We start from the raw sequence: 16,028 nt of genomic DNA, 5'->3' as shown, positions 1-16,028 counted from the left end.
TCTCAACTTACTTTTTTTATTATATTTTTTTTTTTTATAACTTCGAAACAAATTATAAATATATTTATAGATATTTAAGTAAATTAGCATATACAAGTTTTTAACATACATAAAAATGTATTTTCAATCACGTATGTATCTTTATTGCATAACGTGTGTGTGTGTGGCACTTAAAGTGGAACCCATTCCTTCATTCCAGATTCGTAAAAACGTATATAGCTTTATGAAATGAGATAAACTTTGTTCGAAATTAAACAAATTATACTGCAAATTTGATCCACTCAATTATAAAAAACAGTTTACAACAAAACTCGATTTTTGTTCTTTTTGACCACTTAAAACCACTTAATTCGGCGATAAGCTTTCACTAGAAAAGTACATAACATCGTCTCCAGTACGTTTAAAGTACATGGATGTGCGAATGCTATGAAAAGGCAATGCAAATTCAGTTCTTTCCAAATCGGATTATTTTTCGCTCACGAATCCTTGCTGCTTACTTCCGTATGCATAAAATCACCTAAACCCGCATTAACTGCAGATTTCGTTTCTAACACCGGTGTAGGGTCGTTTTTCAGAACTTCTTGATTTTCCTGCATTACTTGTTGTTTTGCTGAATCCGCTTGCGATTGCACTTTGTCGTCCGGCTCTTGCAGCACCATTTCATTAAGTTGTTCGCGGGCAAGTTCGGCAATAGCTGCACGTGCTTCAAGCTTTTTACGTTTGGTTGCCAACTTTTCACGCTCCTGCATCTCCAACTCCTCGCGGGCCTCGTACACGCTGGACGGTATGACGGGCGGCGGTTTACTCATGTGTATTTTCATGTGTCGCTTCAGTGCCACATACTGGATGAAACGCTTTCCACAATTGCTACACTCATGCGGCTTTTCGCCAGTGTGCGTCATTTCATGGTGTTTCAGCGTCTGCGCTTTGGCAAATCGTTTGTGGCAGAAGCGACATGCAAAATCTTTAACACCTTCGTGTACAATGCGATGATGTCGTTTCAGATTTCCTTGGCCGTTAAAGCCTTGACCACAATCCGGACAGATGTAGGGTCCCTCTTTCATCATAAAATTTATTTGCGGCGACCAAGACGGTACGGCGACTGATGGTATGGGGTTTACAGCAGTGCCTGCCAATTCCGATATATCGACGCGTTCAACACGTCGAGGATTTTTCGGTATTGTAGCGGTAGATTCAGCACAAACCTTGAGTATTTCCTCAGCCACTTTTTGGTGCGCCTCCTGTGTGTGTGATTCCGTGGATGGCAATTCGGGTATGGGTATATCCGGCGCATCGGCCGGCATAAAGCCATTTTCTATTTGTCGCTTGCGATACACCTCAATGGCACGTAATACACGCTTCTCATGTGTTTTAAGGTGTTTTGTCAGTGCTTTGGCATAAAGAAAACGCTTCCCACACACTTTGCACTCACAACGCTTTTCGCCGGTATGCGTCATTTCATGCATTTTGCAAGCGTTTGACTTACCAAACGTCTTGCCACAGTACTGGCAAGCGTAATCCTTGATCTTTTCATGCACGATTTTCACATGCATTCGCAAGTTTTGCTTATTGTGTGACGCATATGTACATTGTGGGCAATTGAATTTCTTCTCTTGCGTGTGCGTGTTTATGTGTGTGTTCCATTCTTGTCGCGTTGTTTTGCCAACACCACAGTAGGGACAGACGTAGTTTTTTATGCCCGCATGTCTCATAAGATGATCCTTAAGTGCACTATTGATGACGAAACGTTTACCGCAGATGTTACATGGGAATGGCAGCTCTTTGCCATCATGTTTATACATATGCTTTTTAAGCGCCATGGGACAACGGAAAATTTTTTCGCATTGACCACAGGTATAACATTTCGCTTCGCGCAACTCTTTTGCAATTTTATGCACCTTACGCAAGTGCCAATTAAGTAAACGTGTTCGTGGGAACGTGCGACCGCAACCTTCTTCGGGACACGGAAAACTTTCGCATGTCTCAGCGTGACAATGCTCCATATGCAATCGCAGACCATTAGCTGTTGTAAACCCCTTCGAACATGATTCGACTGTACACTGATGAGGTAACTTGTCATTGTGATGTCGCATATGCTCTTCGTATCTTTCTGCTTTCCGGAACTTCTTTTGACAAATGTGGCATTCTATGGCATTTGCGGATGAATCCTCTCCTTCTATTCGCGGTCGGCGTTTCTGCTTTGTGTTTTTCTTTTTAATGACTTCCTCGTAATCAGCTGCATCGAGCCCATCATCGATTATATTTTCAGCTCTTAATGCTCTTTTGGACCTACGAGACTTTCGCAAACGTGCAGCCAATGGTTTTTCATCGTCGCTTTCATCACTACTTTTATCCACACCATAGTCGTCGTTAAACGGTTTATAATCAGATCCATCATTATCATGAAAATCGGAATTATCACTGTTTAAATTTTTTACGTCAGGTATATTTTTATCATTAATAGAAATTATGGGTTTAATATCTACCACATTATCAATAACTTCCTTGTCAACATTTTCCAACATCTTAAAAACATCCTCGGCATTTTCAATAATTTCTAATTTATGATTTAATAGTGGATCAAAGTCCGTAGGCTCATCATCATCAATACCTGGGTTTTGTGCATCTACATCACCCGTTTCCAACACAGCCAGCGCAATAGCTTGGTCAGTAATTAAATTTTTAGCCACCAATTCCTGAAATTTCTCTACGGATTCTAAGCACATTTTTAGAAAATCTTGCATGTCATTTAAACGGGTATAACAAACTCCACATATATTACGAGGAAATCCGTCGTGGGGCTCCACGGATAATGCAGCACAAACACATAACTTTTTGGCTAATCCAGGTATAGCAAATATATCGTACATATTTCCATTGTGTAGCTGTTCCAGGCAAATTCGACAAATCGCATTTATACAGTATAAAGCTTCGTTACTCATTTCAATACGTTCTTATTTTCTAGTTTACATTTATTTACAAATTATGAACAAAATATTAAATCAGTCTGAAATTGTTTTATATGTCAATAATTTTTCCCCACAATAACAATGGTCGTGGTTGCCACACTGCTTTGTATTTGAATTTGAAGCATAAATCTTAATTAAAAAAAAATTAAACTAATTATACCAAATTATATACTAAAAACTAAAAAAAAATTAAATATAATAAATAAGCATCGAAGAATGATAATTTACGATGCAACTTTAACCCGACTTCATTCATAAAGTTGTGTACAAAATTTTGTTTCAGCATATGTGACATTTACTATCACCCTATAATATCCTAAAACGATCGCAATATGTATGTCCGAATGATAACACCATAAATTGGATTTTACATTTATTGCTTGTTATTATAATGATGTTATGATGATGTTTGCAATCAATTAGTATGATTTGTATGAATGATGCATGAATTCTGATGATATGAAGAGAAAGTATGTTAAAACGTGTTGATGGGCATAATGTGTTATGAATGAGTTATACCACAACAGTTTTAAAATATTAAAAAAAAAAAATGTAAAAATAAATGCTTTCTAAGCAAAAATTAGTGTTTCAATCATAAATTAATTTTCATATTTTGAAGAAATCAGTGTTCACGAATTACAATGTTAAGCTTAATAAATCAAAAATGTTAATGATTTTGTTGAATTGAGTTATTAAGATCACCGCAATTCACTGCCACAATCTTAAGGCGCCTCTGGTGTCTTTAGATTATATTTCGATTTTATATTATTGAGTTCTTCTTGCTTTTTATCCACATCGAGTCGTTTAAAGGCCTTATTCGATTGGTAATACAAGACAACAAGATAGCGATTACAGACGTTAAATCCAGATAAATGGTCACAGGCGTTCTTGGCGTCAAAAATATCTTCGTAGACAACAAAGGCCGTTCCTCTCGTCTCAGGAGTGTTACCACTGCAAAAATTCATAGTTAATAATCTGCAGTCTTACTTTATACAGAAATATTTAACACACTTACACTCTAATTTGTCGAATGGCACCAAATTTTCCAAAAATGTCATACATTTCATCCGATGTAATTTTGTAAGGTAAATTGCGTACGTATAGCAGACGATTAACTTCTGGGGGTAAACGAATCTGCAATTACAAAGATAATTAATATAGCACAATCACGTATAATTACGTATAATTATTTTTATTAAATTAGTCAGTAGACTCATTTTTATTAATTTAGTCGGTAGACTCACATTATTGCGTTTATTCATCGTGGTAGCAAATAATCACAGCGACTCTTCACGCGAGATGTTTAGCCAGACAGTACTGCTTTCGAAGTGAATGTCCTGTGTTTGGTCCTCTGTATCACAACACTTTCCTTTTACTATCTTCGATAAACAAAACAAAGAATCTTTTGTCTGCCACAACTAAAATCCTTTTTCTCAAGCTTCTGCAAATTTTTGTTTTGGATGGAGCTCACGTTTGCTTTGTGTATTTGACGTTGCCAGATGGATATCAGTGATTAATTCTAAAGAATAATGCCGGTGGCACACTGCATATCAGAAAGATGAAATATTGTGGGCATTTATTATGGTGAAATTAATATATTCAACATGAGTTGAATATAATTTCAATCTATTTCTTTCTTAATTTGACATTTTCAAGATCATGTATTATAGAGTTCAAACGATATTTCTTCGCAATAAAAAAACGGAATTTATAAAAAAGCTTAAAAATTTTAAACATTCATTAAACAAATAAGCAATGCAAAAAATAAAATTTAACAATTGTTTTACCTTCTACTACCACTTCCAATAAACAAATAAAATATTCAATTGCTATTGTTGGAACCATTGTCTAAATGCTGTATATGTATGCACTATCGTAGCATAAAAATTTGAAAGCCCAACTTCTCTATACGCCAGCAAAGGTTATCATGTATTACTGAACCTTCAGTATCTCTACATCACACACATTTGATTTCCCTTCGCTACAAAGAAACATGCGTACATCTTTTATTTTGTATATATAATATAATATATTTTAAACACTTAATGCAGAGATATTTGTAAGCGAGTTGTTGAATGTATTAACTTGAAGTTCGAACTTTTGGAATTCATATTTAACATTATCTACAAGTTGCAAGCTCTTAATCAATAAATATATATGTATATTTGTATTGTAAGGATATTTCCCTAACGCTCACGAGTCGAAATTTGTCGATTTTCCACAATACGTGCCAATATTCAGTTAGCTTCCGCCAATTGTGTAACACCATCCTTAGTTATCAGCTGTACTAAGGCACCAGAGTTTGGTCGCTCCTGGCCTTGTGTCCATTTATGGAAAAGTCTGTATATCAAAAAAAAGAAAAAAAGTTGTAACAAATAACTCAAGCGTGTATCACATTTCCTACCCGGCAACTTCTGCTAGTGGTGTCCATGTACCGAAATCTGCTTTTGGCATCCATTTGCGATTCATTGGCGTATCCAAAGTAACTGGCAGTATTGCAACTGCGATGGCGTCAGTGGGTAAACCAGAATTCTTGCCAGCCAATGAACGTGTTAGCTGATGAACAGCTGCCTTGGCCATGCCATAACCAATCATGCCGGCTGTGCCTTGCAGAGCTGGTTGAGCGCCAGTAAGTGTTAATAAGCCACCATCTTTTAGGTATTTGGATGCTACAGTAGCCGAAATACTTGATGTCCAAACGCTTTGGCGCCACATTAAATCAGCATTTTTAGCCAAATCTGAAAACATTTACGCATACACATGCATATGTAGAAATGTATATAAATTACAAAATATTTATGTAAGACGACTTACCCTTGGAGGCATTACCACCCGCCCAACCACCTGCCACACAAATTACAGCATCCAATTTTTCACCATTTAAAGCGTCACCCACTTTTGTTAGCACTTCAGCTTCTTGTTCCTCCCAACTTAGGTCACGCGGTAATACGATACTTGCATCCGCTTCCTCATTCACGCTCAGATCAATACTTCCCACCCACTGTAAATGAAATTATTATATTATTGTATTCTAAATCAAAGCCTTAAAAAGGAAAGTAGCAAATGCTTTTGATACGCACGTAATTGTTGGATTTGAAGTGTGAAACACAGGCAGAGCCCAATGCGCCTTTACCGCCGTAGACCAGTACTCGACCAAGCATGTTGATACACTGTTTTACTGAATTCGCCACTATGTCCGAAGAGCTATAGAATAAAATAACAACTAAAAATCAGAAACTGATGACGCTTGAATGTGTATCAGAGAATACCATATAACTTAGATTGTAGTGAGTGGAGCTTTTGTTGGGGTGAGGAACGTGCAAAGAAAAAAAAAACAACACTTGTTAGGTTTTTAGGCAAATACAAGTTTTTCTACTTTTTGCAACGTATTACTCGTACTACTGCAGCTGTTATAGCAGTATATGTATATGTATGTGTATGTATGAAAATGTTGCTGCCGTTTTATATTAATCGAAAGGCAATGGCCCTGTAAAGAATGAAAGTTACTTGATTTTGCCCATAAGTACACAAGTATACAAACAAGTGTAACATATGTACAAACAATTAAATGAAATCTTTTCGTGACATTGAAATTTTTCTGTGTTAATTATTAATTACAAATTAAGTTATTTTACTCTTAACATAATTATTGCAGAATTAGTTGTTGCACATATATGTATGTATGTAGGTTTCTAAGCTATGCAGCTTTAAAGACTGGAATTTTTATCTAAAAATCCCACGAGTGACTAATTTGTATTTCATATTAAACTTGCATATACATATCTTTATATATAAATCTATATTTATTTTTGTTTGTAATTATGGTTTGTGGAATTATAATATCTTTTTGAATTAACTTATAACTTGTTATTCATGAACTAATTTTTTTTCAAATTATAATTCCGTTATACCTAATACTTCTTAAACACTTTTTTAATTTAGTAATGTGACAATTGGTATTTTTTCAAATTCACTTATATGACGAGTGATTGCTCGATTCTAATTAAAATGCATGACAAGCCAAATTAAACTAAAGGATAAGAAAGGACTGTTAATGTAATTACTAAATTAATACAATAAATATATATTCGAAACTAAAAAGTGATAATCTGATATTACTCATGTAATTGGTAACAGTAACTTAAGATTTCCAATATCACAAATATGCTAATTTTTAATATCTATCCAGCATTATTGGTATATACAGGATTATCTTGTACACATACACATACACATACATATACTATACATTAATGTATTGCTTTATGCAAAATGTAGCAATGTGCTGCCGGGTGAATAGTCGAAATAGTATACAGTGGTCCATAAAGAATTACAAAATTTGAGTCGAATGAAATATTAACTGTTTTTATAATTATAACACACCACTTTTTATCAATGAACTAACTATACCTGTTACAATTATTTAGAAAAAAAGATGCAATTTAATTTGTGGCACAATTCGCAAAATACACTTAATTCACACGACTGTTGATTTTCCAGCTGATACAATTAGTATACCTACCTTGCCAGATGGGTTTAATAGTGAAAGAATTTAAGTTCTTAAAAATTTTATGAAATACATAAATTTATTAAATTATATTAATTAAACAACAAATTATAGATCACAGAAGTCCCAAATTTTGTTATATGACATTGTAAAAACAATTATAAAGGCAGTTCATAAAACCTTTTACAAGTCTGAAATTTAGTCGTGTTGTAAATAAGTTGTTATGCCTTGATAAATAACAAACAAAAAATGGAAGTTGACAGTCAGTACTACCAACCTCAATTCGCCTCATCATTTATTTCATTATTTCAATAAAAAATATTATAAAAACCCGTGTTCGTGTCAATTTTTCGGTTTCGCGTAATTGTTTAATTTCTTTGTTTTTACTAATAACATAATCAGTGTTTATATTTTTCAATGTTCTGTTTATAGTTGCATTCGTCTTATAATGTAAATGCTAAATCAAAGATGCGTATAAAGTAGAAATGCATTAGACGAACAAAATATACCAAATACACGCAAGGTGAATTGGAGATGATGTTTGCCGTTGTGCTGTAAGAAATATATAACAGCGGTGCAATACATTCGTGTGAACTTGTGGAATCCAACTAATCCCAAATATTGTATACGATATTGGTAGTTGTACAAAAGGCTAGGCAAATTGGCTACTGGTAATTTGTACTGCTTTGAGAATTTGGGGTGCAAGTGCAATGTTTACTGAAGCTCTGCAGTATTCCTGCGATCAATATACTGCAGAAACGATTAATAGAAACCATGGAACGTCGTGTTAAGCTCAAGACTATAAATCCGCACATAACGTGCAAGATCTGCGGAGGTTACTTTATAGATGCCACAACTGTCACCGAGTGTCTACATACATGTTAGTAGTTAAATCAAGTATATTATCTACGTTTGAGATAAATATTATTTTGTATAATTGTAGTTTGTAAAAGTTGCTTGGTAAAACATTTGGAAGAAAAGAAAACCTGCCCCACTTGCGACATGGTCATCCATCAATCGCATCCACTGCAGTACATCAGCTTTGATCGTACCATGCAGGATATCGTTTATAAGCTGGTGCCCAATCTACAAGAAGGTATGGAAATAATAATAAAAAATGGAAGAAAATTGCTATAAAATATTTTTTTTTTTCATTGCAGATGAAATGCGTCGAGAACGTGATTTTTATAAGAGCCGAAACATTCCCTGCCCCAAAGATATGCCGCAAAATCATGATGACGATGAGAAAATGCTTGAAGCGCATGCAGAATCTGATTTCCATCGTCTGGACGAGCAGGTGAACGTAAGCCTCGAATGTATGAGCAATAATTTTAAAAATTTGCAGCGACGTTTTATACGCTGCAGCTCACAGGCCACTATAACGCATTTGAAAAAATTAGTTGCCAAGAAAATTTTAAATGGCATTGATAAATATCGAGAGGTAACTTTTTTTTTGCAACATTTTTTGCACAAACATTTTTAATTATTGAAAAAAACTCTTCAACTTCAGATCGACATACTGTGCAATGAAGAATTATTGGGCAAAGATCATACGCTAAAGTTTGTGTATGTGACGCGCTGGCGTTTTAGAGATCCACCGCTGCGCTTACAGTTTCGACCGCGAGTCGATCTGGTGTGAAGGCTTTTACAAGAAACGTGAAACAGAAAATTTGTACGAAATACAATGTTAAGTGAAATCAAAAGTGAATACCAACGCAACAGTTTAATATTTTATTTAACGATAACAAAAAACAATATACATATATATATATAGTATATATATAAATTAGACAAAAAAAAAAAAACAGAAATGCTAGTTTTGTAGTAAAGTTTAAAATTCGAAGTGAATATCAGCTGTAAGATAGAAAAATCGAACTAAGTATTGTAATTTATTTACATAATGGAGGCGAGTAGAGTTTCATGCATGTATGTATGTATGTTGATAAAATGATTAAGTGTAATAAAAAGCTAAAATAATGTTATAGATAGTATAGGCTACAATATCAGGTTTTAACAGTAAAAATCAACTCTTCTATTTCTAAGACGATGGTAAAACTTCCTTTTGGCATACATTTCGTATGTATTAATATTGTAGTAGACTAAATTACATGATCTAAAATCAAATGATATTATTTCTCAATTGATTTATACAATTCTTGTGTATAGATTTTGGAATTGGAATTTATAACAACGCGAAACCGTTATTTAGCATTGCAAAATATAACGCAACATTTTGTAGCTTTCTACCTTTCATTAATGTTCTCATTTTAAACATTTTATTTCTCATAAGAAATCTATAGTAAGATATATGACTTCTCCTTTACTAGTGTATTTCTTTTTAATATAATACTTCAAATCAAAATATCAAGTATGCTGTTCACAACATATTTTATTTATTACTTTATAATATTGAGCTTATTTTATATTTCTACAGTTCTTGTATTTTTTTTATCGAAAGATCGAAAACTATATCAAATAAACATAACTGCTCTATCCACTTATATATAAATATATATATTTGTAAATAAAAGAAAATCAAATATAAAAATATAAAATTTACTTTTTTAATTGTTTACTCTCTTGTGCCGATTTATTTTCCAATCAGAAATAATTATTATATGCAAATTTATACTGTTAACTTAACTATTCTCAAACGGAATCTGGGGCAATTATTTCGTTTGGCATTATGCGAATTTACTGTAAGATTTTAACTTTTAATAGCTAGAACACTTTATAGAACCACACATGCTAACTACAATGGCTAAAGTTAATTTAAATTTATCAGTCGCAATTTATGTATTTTTTGGGCGAGAATTGGGTCGCCAAGCGCGTGAAGCGCCATATTGTGGAGGTGGTCTATAACCGGGTCCGCCGTAGCGTAGGGGTTGTGGCGGTAATCCATAAGGTGGCATTGGCTGTCGCATGGGTGGTAAAACAGCGGGTAAAAAGTTAGGCATGTGATAGGTGGGAGCACCATACCGCGTTGGCTGGGGTGCCCACTGTGGAGTTGGCCATGTGGGCTGTCATAAAGAAAGAACAAAAACAAAACTTAAGATATAAAACCTCACTAAATAAGCAAAGCAACTTACATATGCGTAATTCATAAAATCTGCAGGAACCGGAACTGGTATGGTTATGATTTGTGGCTGTGGCAGATTTCCTTGGTTAACATCCTCATTAGAGGCACCGTCACGCTCGCTGTGCCGTTGTTTATGCCGTTCGCTACTATGTGTACCTGTGCGCGACGTACGTTCACGTGAACGTGTGCGTGATCTTGAATGTGTACGAGAACTGCGGCGCCTACGCGTGTGTTTACTACGCTCTTCTGATCGTTGTCGATAATGACTCGGTGTCCTACCCAAACCGGTATCTGTGCGTGATTTTTCTCGTTCTCGTTTAGTACTGTCGCTCTTATAGCGATCCATCGAAATTGAGCGACGAAAATGTGTTCGACGTGTTTGTGAACGTTGTTTGGTTCGCATCGAAACTGGCGAGTGAGATCGTGATCGTGTTCGCGAACCACTACGTCTGTGTCGATAGTTGGTTGATGTAGGAGGTGATTGATTTTTTGTCGATCCATATTTACGACGAATTCTGTCGCGTTCCCTTACTTGGTCTATGAAATATGGAATCTTTTCAGGAGTTTTTCGGCGCCGATTTGTTGGTGGTGTTACATCACGCCGAGTTGCATGTTTGTCATCACTAGACGGTTTCGTCGTTCTCGTGCGTCGTGTGTTTCTATCGCTGGGTCTAACTTCACTCTCATTGTTTGATTTATTGTGATATTTTCGATATCGCTCTGGACTACTGGAATCCTTTGTTAAAAATTTGATTAATGAGTTCATGTATATTTGACATATTGTGACGTTGTAAGATTTATACTTTCGTTTTTTTGACATGCAAATCTTAATATACTACTTACAGTAGAATCGTGTCGTTCTTTTCTCCATCGATTTGAAGTATGCCCTGTATTGTTTTTATTTCCGACTGGGACTTGCTTATCCTTTTGAGCATCTACGGTATTTAGAATACTATCGGAATTCACCACGATATCATCCCGTTGAAACAAAGGCTTAGAACCTTCACCTGTGAACACGATGAATGCGAAAATTAGTATTATATAAAAAAGTTTTTCGGTTTGTATATCCACAATTTTCCATTGCAATTTCCAGCATTTTTGTTGAATAATCGTGTTGATATTTTGTAAATGCAAATTAACTAATTTTTTATAAACATGATGTTTTTCATTTTAGCATTCAAAACAAGACAATTAAATTAGCAAAAAAAAATTGAAAAGAAGAAGTGGCAAAAAGCCTTTGTTGAAAGTCTTAAAAGTTAAGTTTTTACTCATTTTTTATATATCAAAAACGAAACGTTAAAGTGAATTAAATTGAGAAGTTCAAATTTCGTTTAAACAGTAAGTAAGTTATTAAATTGACTTTAAATGTCTATTAAGTATTAAATGATTGTATATATTAATTTTTATGTTTATTTACATCATCTAATAAGTTTGAGTTGATTGTTGTAATCCACAAGTGTTAAAGGTATCGAGTTCCAAGTGGCCCAACTTCAAGGAATGTTGATTGCTGTTTGAGTTGTTGTAATACACCCTTCATGGTTTGTTGATTGTAGTTATTTAGTTTCTTCTAAAGGCTGGAAAATAATTTATTTCATAACAACAGATATTAATACAACAGTAGATTGCCCTATCCTTGCTGTTTTTTTTAACTTACAGTAAGCCAACAGTTTCAAATTTACCATGTTATGCAATAAACACCTGTGTTTAACGTATATAAAATCATTTTTTATACATGATGCGTCTCAGCACTAAGAAATTTTCAGCTGTATAATCAAGTCTATACAAAAATTTATCATTAAAAAGCTGTACATCAGTGTTCTTAAGGATAAAGTAAAAAACTACAATAAGTACTATATAATAGCACAACCTCTCCAAACATTCTACACTTGAATGCGGTAATTTATTTCCATACACTTTCAACTTAAACACATAAACTTAATTTAATCGTATACTCACTTCATTATATCCAATTGTATGTTGATTGTAGTTCTTCTTAAAACTTCTCAGCAATATTTCCATAAAGCTTGTATTAATGATGGTATGTTGATTGATGCCTTAGAGTTATGTACATGAGCAAGCTTAACAGCTTGACTCTTCGAGTCAATATCTGATAACATTTTTTAATTTCTTAAGATTTAGTAAGTAATTAAAATTACCGAATCTACGTTTAATAACAACTTCGTCTGGAACCAAACTGCGTTCTATAGCGTGTGGACCCTTCCTAATTGAACCAATTGGAACATGTTGTTTAATTTGAATTTTGCTTGTTGTTGCCAATGGCTTGGGAATGTTCAAGTTCATGTTGATCGCTGTCTCAAAAGTTGTTGTTTTTTTAATACGTTGCTTGTTGGTATATGATACTCCCTACGGCAGAAAAAAGTATTTTTATGTTTTAAATGTAACTATTTTTGGAAAAATGTTTTACTTTAATGCTTGTATCCTTAAATTTTTAACTTTAGTTCCATATTCCAAAAAACACTATAAGAGCACAGTAAATAAAGTAGTTTGATGCGCTGCCATTCGATAGATATGTGTTCTTAGTATCGATTTATCACATCGAGTACTTTAAGCCATTTACGTCAACGTAAGAACTGTTCTCACGTGTTACCACCCCTATGACAAAATTAATGCATCATTATAAGTAAATAAAATTATTTAAATAAATAATTGTTATTGGTTTATTTAATTTCATTTTAAACATAGACAAAGTTAGCAAAACCCTCTTTTTTCAGTACTCGACAATGTATTCATATTAGTTAAAGCCGCTTGAGACAGTCCGTTGCGTTAAAGTTTTAACTGACATGACGTTTTAATACGTTGCCGTAATGACGTTAACTATACAACGTTGAAGAAGCGTTGGGAAATGACATGATTTTAAACATTTTCAATTAATTTATTTCCTATTTTACTTTCCTAAATTTAAAATATTAAAACGCTTATACGTTGTACATAGTATTGAGCCTTTATTTAAATTAATCAACGTATTGCGATTTGATTCAATTATTTAATTCTAGCGTGCAAATAAACAATATTTAGCTATGTTAGCCCCAATTAATAATTGCCTGGCAAAATATATTTGTTTAATTTCTTAATTTTAATACTATAAAATAAATTTTAATTTAATCTAAAGTCACCTTTTAAGGGTTAAGAAACCAGTGTTAATCTGAAGATCATAATATTTATTTATATTTGTTAATCAAACTTTCCACCGGTCGTGATTTAATAGCTCAAACAGCTTAAATTTTATCACCAGAGAGGTTCAAACAATTCCAAATCCATTCAAAGGAGCGCAATCTGTTTTGAAAATAATGTTCCTTATCAGACGACAACTCGCTACAAAAACACAGAGTGCTTGCAGTGGAGGTAAGTTTAGGTTCACTATGTTCAAAGGTCAAGCTCATTGATTAAAGGTTGAATGTAAATATTTTTCAACTAGCTAATATAGCAGGTGTAACGTTGAACCTTTGTCATAAACGTTTATCAAGTAGTAGCTTTCATACTGCAGCAGGTAAAACCATGAAACGTTTGGATGGAAAAGTAGCAATAGTTACAGCTTCAACAGAAGGGTATGTTGATAATAAGTTTAACGTATAATACACAATAATGTGTACATTTAATGTTTATTAGCATTGGATTCGCAATTGCTAAACGTCTGGCCGAAGACGGCGCCGCTGTTGTAATCAGCAGTCGTAAGGAGCGAAATGTTGAAAATGCAGTTGAACGTTTACGAAAGCTAAACCTTAACGTTACCGGCCTAAAGTGCCATGTTGGAGAATCACAAGATAGGAAGCGACTATTTGAGGAAACGATACGCGCCTATGGAAAATTAAATATTTTGGTATCAAACGCCGCTACAAATCCAGCGGTGGGAGGAGTTTTGGAGTGTGATGAAAGCGTATGGGATAAAATATTCGATATCAATGTCAAATCTTCGTATTTACTTGCAAAGGAGGCATTGCCTTATTTACGGCAAGCAAAAGATTCCAGCATAGTTTTTGTTTCCTCAATTGCTGGCTATGATGCTTTCGATGTAATATTTATTTTATTATTCTGCCTATTTATTATGGAATAACTAAAGCAAACATTTTTTGTAGTTGTTAGGTGCCTACTCCGTTAGTAAGACGGCATTAATTGGTTTGACTAAAGCAGCGTCCAAAGAGTTAGCAAGTGAAGGCATTCGTGTAAATTGCTTAGCACCTGGAATAATTAAAACAAAATTCTCAAAAGCGGTATGTATTAATCATGCAAAAGCAGGCAATTAAGAAAAATATATAACTATTTTTTTTTTTTTAATTTCAGCTGTACGAAAGTGAATCAGCTAACGAAGCAGCAATGTCAAAAATACCTATGGGACGTCTTGGTACTCCAGAAGAAATGGCTGGTATAGTTTCATTTTTAGTTTCTGATGATGCTTCGTATATAACAGGCGAATCGATAATCGCTTCCGGTGGTATGTCTGGTCGACTATAAATTCAATACATTTAGGTGGAATATATAAATTGTTAACTGATTGCATTATAAGTAAAATATATATGTCTTAATTGAAAGCATTTTATTTAATTTCCACATGATAATAAAATATTTATATATAAAATCTAACTTATAGATAGGTAACAGCGATGTTTAAGAGGATCGTAATTTGGCCAATTGCGCTTCAATGTCCTTTTCGGTGCGTGCACTTTTTTCCAAGTCTCCGGAACCGGTCGATGGAATGTTTGCCATTTTACCTGATATTTCAATACCAATTTCATCCAAAACCTTATTAACAATCGCATCACTTTCTTCTTCATCGCCCGATTCGTTCAGCATGTCATCTAAGGTGTCATTTATCATCTCATCTGTCATTTCCATATGCATATTTGCCTTTTGGAAATCTCGCAGATTAGCAGCAATACCTTCAGGGCGCATCACCTTGTTCATGTCGCCCATTGTTTTGGCAGTTGTACCCATGGCATCAGCAAGTACTATATTTGTTCCTATATTTTTATTTTGATAACCAATCGATGTAATTTTACTGGTTGCTGCAAATGTGCGAGCCTTTTGTTTTCGTATTTCCACAAGTTGTTTCGCTAATATGCGGCATACATCATTATTGCCCTGAGCCGCAGCCTTCTTTATTTCTTGTTGCAGTTTACGTTCCTCCTCATCTAGTTTTCGGCGTTCACGCTCTATATCGCGAGTTGCTTTACGTAGATTTTTGTCATTGTCCCTTTGCTGTTCCTTAACAGTTGGCTTTTTTCCAAATATATTGTTAAACATATTTGAGTTAATCTATCTTTTGAAAATAATTAAATTTATGAGTCACCAACCGACGTTCACAAATAAAAACATTCGTTGTGGAATAGAAAATGAAAACAAACAGAAAACAGTTGATGTACAGCTGAGTTTCATAAAAGTTTGGCAACTCTTTTCTTATCTATTCAGAGTCGATTCTGAAAAGTTTCTTTTTAAAATTTTTTTAAGTGCATTGTTG

General features: G+C 34.1%; 7 protein-coding genes across 10 annotated transcripts; 2 read left to right on the top strand and 5 right to left on the bottom strand.

Moving 5' to 3' along the window:
- Positions 1-46: 46 nt before the first annotated feature.
- Positions 47-3,197, bottom strand: LOC105220876 (zinc finger protein 420-like). Its single transcript, XM_011197421.3, has one exon. The coding sequence runs from the start codon at positions 2,940-2,942 to the stop codon at positions 477-479; it is 2,466 nt and encodes an 821-aa protein (XP_011195723.2). The 5' UTR covers positions 2,943-3,197; the 3' UTR covers positions 47-476.
- Positions 3,198-3,549: 352 nt separating this feature from the next.
- Positions 3,550-4,486, bottom strand: LOC105220878 (splicing factor 3B subunit 6). Its single transcript, XM_011197423.3, has 3 exons — positions 4,214-4,486; positions 3,985-4,103; positions 3,550-3,920 (listed from the first exon to the last, which is right to left on the bottom strand). The coding sequence occupies exons 1-3, from the start codon at positions 4,229-4,231 to the stop codon at positions 3,692-3,694; spliced, it is 366 nt and encodes a 121-aa protein (XP_011195725.1). The 5' UTR covers positions 4,232-4,486; the 3' UTR covers positions 3,550-3,691.
- A 485-nt stretch (positions 4,487-4,971) lies between these two features.
- On the bottom strand, positions 4,972-7,492 carry LOC105220881 (dihydropteridine reductase). Of its 2 annotated transcripts, none has more exons than XM_011197426.3 (5): positions 7,380-7,492; positions 6,050-6,173; positions 5,784-5,970; positions 5,374-5,707; positions 4,972-5,309 (listed from the first exon to the last, which is right to left on the bottom strand). In XM_011197426.3, the coding sequence occupies exons 2-5, from the start codon at positions 6,128-6,130 to the stop codon at positions 5,207-5,209; spliced, it is 705 nt and encodes a 234-aa protein (XP_011195728.2). In that variant the 5' UTR covers positions 6,131-6,173; positions 7,380-7,492; the 3' UTR covers positions 4,972-5,206. The 2 variants fall into 2 exon arrangements, with proteins under 2 accessions (XP_011195728.2, XP_011195729.2); XM_011197427.3 differs by lacking the exon at positions 7,380-7,492 and adding an exon at positions 6,239-6,259.
- Positions 7,493-7,757: 265 nt separating this feature from the next.
- LOC105220880 (polycomb group RING finger protein 3) lies at positions 7,758-9,247 on the top strand. The gene is made up of 4 exons (XM_011197425.3): positions 7,758-8,356; positions 8,420-8,572; positions 8,637-8,917; positions 8,987-9,247. Exons 1-4 carry the CDS (start codon positions 8,251-8,253, stop codon positions 9,113-9,115), a joined length of 669 nt encoding a protein of 222 aa, XP_011195727.1. The 5' UTR covers positions 7,758-8,250; the 3' UTR covers positions 9,116-9,247.
- Positions 9,248-10,036: 789 nt separating this feature from the next.
- Positions 10,037-13,139, bottom strand: LOC105220890 (female-specific protein transformer). Of its 2 annotated transcripts, XM_011197440.3 has the most exons (5): positions 12,981-13,139; positions 12,712-12,919; positions 11,399-11,562; positions 10,566-11,291; positions 10,037-10,496 (listed from the first exon to the last, which is right to left on the bottom strand). In XM_011197440.3, the coding sequence occupies exons 2-5, from the start codon at positions 12,854-12,856 to the stop codon at positions 10,269-10,271; spliced, it is 1,263 nt and encodes a 420-aa protein (XP_011195742.2). In that variant the 5' UTR covers positions 12,857-12,919; positions 12,981-13,139; the 3' UTR covers positions 10,037-10,268. The 2 variants fall into 2 exon arrangements, with proteins under 2 accessions (XP_011195742.2, XP_011195743.2); XM_011197441.3 differs by lacking the exons at positions 12,712-12,919; positions 12,981-13,139 and adding an exon at positions 11,627-11,942.
- Positions 13,140-13,709: 570 nt separating this feature from the next.
- Positions 13,710-15,102, top strand: LOC105220889 (dehydrogenase/reductase SDR family member 4). Of its 2 annotated transcripts, none has more exons than XM_011197438.3 (5): positions 13,710-13,918; positions 13,992-14,121; positions 14,183-14,585; positions 14,650-14,784; positions 14,855-15,102. In XM_011197438.3, the coding sequence occupies exons 1-5, from the start codon at positions 13,864-13,866 to the stop codon at positions 15,023-15,025; spliced, it is 894 nt and encodes a 297-aa protein (XP_011195740.2). In that variant the 5' UTR covers positions 13,710-13,863; the 3' UTR covers positions 15,026-15,102. The 2 variants fall into 2 exon arrangements, with proteins under 2 accessions (XP_011195740.2, XP_011195741.2); XM_011197439.3 differs by having other exon boundaries at positions 13,719-13,918; positions 14,001-14,121.
- On the bottom strand, positions 15,093-15,914 carry LOC105220888 (charged multivesicular body protein 2b-B). Its single transcript, XM_011197436.3, has one exon. It carries the CDS (start codon positions 15,812-15,814, stop codon positions 15,179-15,181), a length of 636 nt encoding a protein of 211 aa, XP_011195738.2. The 5' UTR covers positions 15,815-15,914; the 3' UTR covers positions 15,093-15,178.
- Between the last annotated feature and the right edge of the window lie 114 nt (positions 15,915-16,028).

This window comes from Zeugodacus cucurbitae, chromosome 4 (genome assembly GCF_028554725.1).
Source record: "Zeugodacus cucurbitae isolate PBARC_wt_2022May chromosome 4, idZeuCucr1.2, whole genome shotgun sequence".
NCBI classification, from domain to species: Eukaryota; Metazoa; Arthropoda; class Insecta; order Diptera; family Tephritidae; genus Zeugodacus; species Zeugodacus cucurbitae.
The sequence above is the reverse complement of the archived record's forward strand: the minus strand, read 5'-3'. Positions and strand labels throughout refer to the sequence as shown.